The sequence below is a fragment of the Protomyctophum bolini genome (assembly GCF_963924005.1).
Source record: "Protomyctophum bolini genome assembly, chromosome: 22".
NCBI classification, from domain to species: Eukaryota; Metazoa; Chordata; class Actinopteri; order Myctophiformes; family Myctophidae; genus Protomyctophum; species Protomyctophum bolini.
In genome coordinates, this window is record NC_137883.1 from 34,715,024 (window position 1) to 34,720,023 (window position 5,000).

At 42.7% G+C, this 5,000-nt stretch overlaps 1 protein-coding gene across 2 annotated transcripts in view; it reads left to right on the forward strand.

Moving 5' to 3' along the window:
* The window catches only part of myo18b (myosin XVIIIB), a 70,207-nt gene that overhangs the window by 61,724 nt on the left and 3,483 nt on the right, over positions 1–5,000 (forward strand). For both annotated transcript variants that reach the window (XM_080756259.1, XM_080756260.1), the window contains 2 exons: positions 737–870; positions 1,389–1,430. In XM_080756259.1, the coding sequence (XP_080612385.1) occupies positions 737–870; positions 1,389–1,430 (176 nt within the window). The remainder of the gene's footprint in view (positions 1–736; positions 871–1,388; positions 1,431–5,000) is intronic.

Sequence of the window (5,000 nt, forward strand, 5' to 3'; positions counted from 1 at the left end):
ATTCCATGCAAAAACCTGGACGCACGTCACAGAACAATCTTCTTATTCTTTCGTGTGTCAACATCAGATGTCCTCAGAGGGTGGTTTATACAGGGGACAGGCCTCAGAGGGTGGTTTATACAGGGGACAGGCCTCAGAGGGTGGTCTATACAGGGGACAGGCCTCAGAGGGTGGTTTGTACAGGGGACAGGCCTCAGAGGGTGGTTTATACAGGGGACAGACCTCAGAGGGTGGTTTATACAGGGGGACAGGCCTCAGAGGGTGGTTTATACAGGGGGACAGGCCTCAGAGGGTGGTTTATACAGGGGACAGGCCTCAGAGGGTGGTTTATACAGGGGACAGGCCTCAGAGGGTGGTTTATACAGGGGGACAGGCCTCAGAGGGTGGTCTATAGAGCATTGCAGCCCGCTTTCAGAAGGACGAGTGGCCCAGGAAATGATTCTCCATAGGCTTTTCAAAAAGTATTTATTTAAAGACGGTTACGCCGCGGACAAAGCCAACTCGGATCGTGACAAATCATGACAATAATTACAATGTTTTGGGGCCGATCAAATAATTAGTAAGAAGAAAAACACAACAAATAGTGTTGTATCCTGCCTTTATTTTCTTCTTTCAAATTATTTGATCGGCACAAAATATTGTGTTTGCTGTCATGATTTGTGACAACACCTACTGGAGGCTTTAGGGTGTTGAACACAGTCCAACACTGATGAGGGTTTAACTCTTTTGTTTACAGGAAATGCAGGTAGAGGAGCTGAGTGCCGTCAGGCAGACATTACAAGCCGATCTGGAGACGTCCATCCGTCGCATCGTTGATCTGCAAGCTGCCCTGGAGGACGTGGAGTCGAGTGATGAGAGCGACTCTGAGAGGTAATTGACCGTATTATTATTATTATGGATATCATTATGCCTCTCTCTCTAATTAGACGGAACCGTGCGACTGCACACAGAGTATAGCTTAATGACATTAAATGACATCGGAGATATAGCAGATTAATGTTAATTTCCCCCCCCTTTTCGTGATACTTTCCAACCAAGCACCTCAACCCAGTGATGTGCGTATATACTCTAGTAGTTTTTAATTATAGATGGAAATATGCCTCTTTCTAAGTAGACCTTGATATGGAGGAGATGCCTCTTCTAATTAGACCAGTGGTTTTCATTACTTCATTTACAAGAGGTCTACGCAATTAGAGAATGTATAGAAGAATTGTTATTTTTGATCAACGTTTGCCAAAAGCAAGGAATTGTAGACAAAATCTTATATCCAACGACAACAACATATTCTTTAGTTTTGAGTCTGAGAGGCGGTTCCGTGGCTCAAATGGGCCTTGAAATTAAACTGGGTTGTTTGTATATTTAACCCCTTCCTTCCTTCTTCAATGCAGCGTTGCGACGGCTGTGGGGTCCGTTACTAAACGGAAGGAACTGTAAGATACTGTTGGATGTGTGTGTGTGAACTTCTGTCCATAAAGGAGCATAGCAGCTTTTTTTCCCGCCACATGTGGGCATTTACTTTGTCAATTGGACCTTGATATCGAATTCCTCAAAAGGCAGTTTTCTTCTTTATCATTATTGAGATTATCGTACATTTGTGATTGTTCACTGAAAATCACACAATAAGCAAATAAGTCAAAAGGTGTCTGGTGTCAGTCTGGACTGACTCGTCTCGCTTAGATTTGGTTATCATTCATTCATGCATGATGCCGATCGATGTATCTTAATAAAGAAAAAGAAAAATAACTTCTTTCAAAGTTAAGAGTGACAAAGAATGTAAAAAAAGCTGATCTTTATGCTGCTTTAGCTCCTTATCTAGCTTGGTGTTGAGTCTGTATGTTAAAATGTTATCATCATCATCATCATTACAGGGGAATGCCACTCATTTTCAACATTAATATGCCTTATAGTTGTGTGGAAATAATAAAAGATTCCCCCCACCCTGGAGGTCTAGAACTTGGGGTCAATATCCTCAGTGATATCACAAAGGTGTACTCTGGAGGTCAAAGAGTACATCTTCGTGATGATGATCACATGACCCCATGTTCTAGAAGTCTAGACTTCTAGACAGAATTCTAGAATTAGTCTAGACAGAATTCTAGAATTAGAAGTCTATAGAATTCTAGAAGTCTATAGACTTCTAGACAGAATTCTAGAATTAGTCTAGACAGAATTCTAGAATTAGAAGTCTATAGAATTCTAGAAGTCTAAGATTTCTAGACTTCTAGAATTCTAGGCTAAACAGAATGTGGAGGGGGGGGGGGGGCTTTTTTTTTTTTTAATTATTTCCACACAACAAATAAGGTATATTAATGACATAGTTCAATGTTGAAAAATGAGTGATATTCCCCTTTAATAACAAAGTAACTCACATGCCAGTGCAATGAAGGTTTGTTTGACCATGCAGAGAATTAAGATGTAATTGAAGTGAAGTGAAGATGCTTTAGAACGCATGGCTACTAACTGTCCATTGGTCTGGTCAACTGAGTGACCCCTGGCTGTCTGGCTGTCTGTCTGTCTCTGTGGATACCTTGAGCTCTCAATGCTTAATGGCTTTACTGTCCTTGAACAGAGTCTGTCTGACTGCTGAATGATGCCGTCATGTCAACCCATCTAGGTTGATGTGCATGACTGACCAAAAAACCATCTACTGTACACTGTTCTTTCAAACCGCAGAGTCAAGACCCTCTTGCGCGTGCGTGTGTGTGTGCGCGTGCGTGCAGACTGAAGACACGCTGGGTTCTTCACTCTTCGCTCAAAGTTTACAATTAAATAATACAAACAAGCACAGTAACTCAACGGCCATTCACATTCACTGTATACAGTAGTACTGTACTGACGTAGGTTGTAAATGAAACTGAACTGAAGGGTGCGTGATGTGACTGATGATCAGCTGATCACTTAAGGCGCTATACTGGAACAACGTATTTTCAGATGGGAGTCGGCGGTCAATTACATATAATTTTGGGTCCTTGACATGAAATAGTTTGAGAACGACTGACATAATATAGAAACAGAAAACTGTCAGGATTTAGAAGGCATTTGTAGAATGGTCCTCAGGTCTAAATGGGTTAACGGCAGCCGTACTGTATACAGTATACAGTACAGTACAGTACAGTACAGTACATTGGCCATCTAGAAAGCTTTGCCCTCGGTGTCCCCGTGGATAATAGCTTGTTTTCTCCAGTGCCGTCGGGCAGCGGATGTGATAAATGTTCTCATTAACACAACGTGCCATTGCTCCCTTCCAGGCACACATAGACACACATACACACACACACACACCACATAGACACACATACACACACACACCACATAGACACACACATACACACACCACATAGACACACATATACACACACAAAAGACATCAAAGGCCCATATGGGACTTCCTTCATGAGCCCCTGACATTTTACCCATCTGTAAAAAAAAAAAGAAGAAGAGTGCCATCTCTCCAGACCATGAAAGAAATGGAATTGTTTGCCCCCATATATATATATATATATATATATATATATATATATATATATATATATATATATATATATATATATATATACCTATTGCTCCCAACAGGGGAAATTCAGTTTCAACCCAAACCATCTGAGCGTCGCCCCCAAGGGGAGCAGAGCAGTTAGTTATAGAGGTTAAAGTGTCTTGCTCAAGGACACTTCCACCTGTCATGTTCGACAATTCTCCGGCCAGGCCTGCATGGCTGGCTGGAATCGTACCTGCATCCATGGGGCAACAGCAGGGGACTGCGCTGGTCCTCCATGCCATGCATCCATGGGGCAACAGCAGGGGACTGCGCTGGTCCTCCATGCCATGCATCCATGGGGCAACAGCAGGGGACTGCGCTGGTCCTCCATGCCATGACTCTCAGCCTTCAGCTCCATGCCGTGCAGCCCTGAAGGCAGGCAGGCAGCACTCAAGGGAATTGCCTTTTTTTTCTTTTTTCGAACATCTCCTGAACTTGAATGCAGTATTTTGTTGTTCTGTGTATAGAAATCCATGCTGTATACTGTGCCGGACGCATCTCTCCAGAAAAGGCTTGATTGTACTTAGTTATAAGTGCAATTGCACATGCAGTACACACCGTATTTTGTGGTTCCACTCGAAAACAGGCCATTCCATTTTTTTCCCCTTAAGAGATTTTCAAAAATAATTACATCAATTGTTTTAATTCTATAGAATCAAGCCATCCTGGTGAATCATGACCATACAGTAACACATTTGATTCTGTGTGTGCCTGTGTGTGTGTGTGTGTGTGTGTGTGTGTGTGTGTGTGTGTGTGTGTGTGTGTGTGTGTGTGTGTGTGAGAGAGAGAGAGAGAGAGAGGGTATTTATTGAATATTGTGTATTATAATTAAAATATTTTTTTTGTTTTTTGTAATTATTTGTTTCAGAGAATCAACGGTTTTACGGTCATCATTCTCCAGGATGGCTTGATTTTAGGCTTAAAATAATTGATATAAATATCTTTAGAATTCTCTATGGGAAAAATGAATGGCCATATTTTTTTCCAGTGCAGGCACCACAAAATGGCCGCCACTGCTATGCCCTATATAATATATTTAAGCAATAAGCCACGAGAGGTCTCAGGTTAGCGGGTATTTTACACTGGCTGGAGGCGTAGGCAGACCCGACGCGCAGCCGAGGGTCTTCTACCTCCCAGCCAGTGTAAAATACCCGCTAAGCTGGGGGCCTCCAGTGGCTTATTGCTTTTCTAAAACGGTTACAAACATTATAGCAATATTAACCTAATAAAACTATTACATTCACAAAAGTAGCTACGCTTTGCGCCACCAGAGCGAGCGAGCCAGAGCCACAACACTTCCTTGTTTTGCTCAGCAAGTAGCCTATATGTGACGGGAGAATAGCGCTTGATGTATTTACGGGGCTGCCTGGAGCCACACATTCAGTCATATGAGCCGGGCGGTGCTTAGACGCCCGCACGGCATGTGTTTGTAAAGCAATGAAGCGCTCCCCTTCCCCAGTACAGC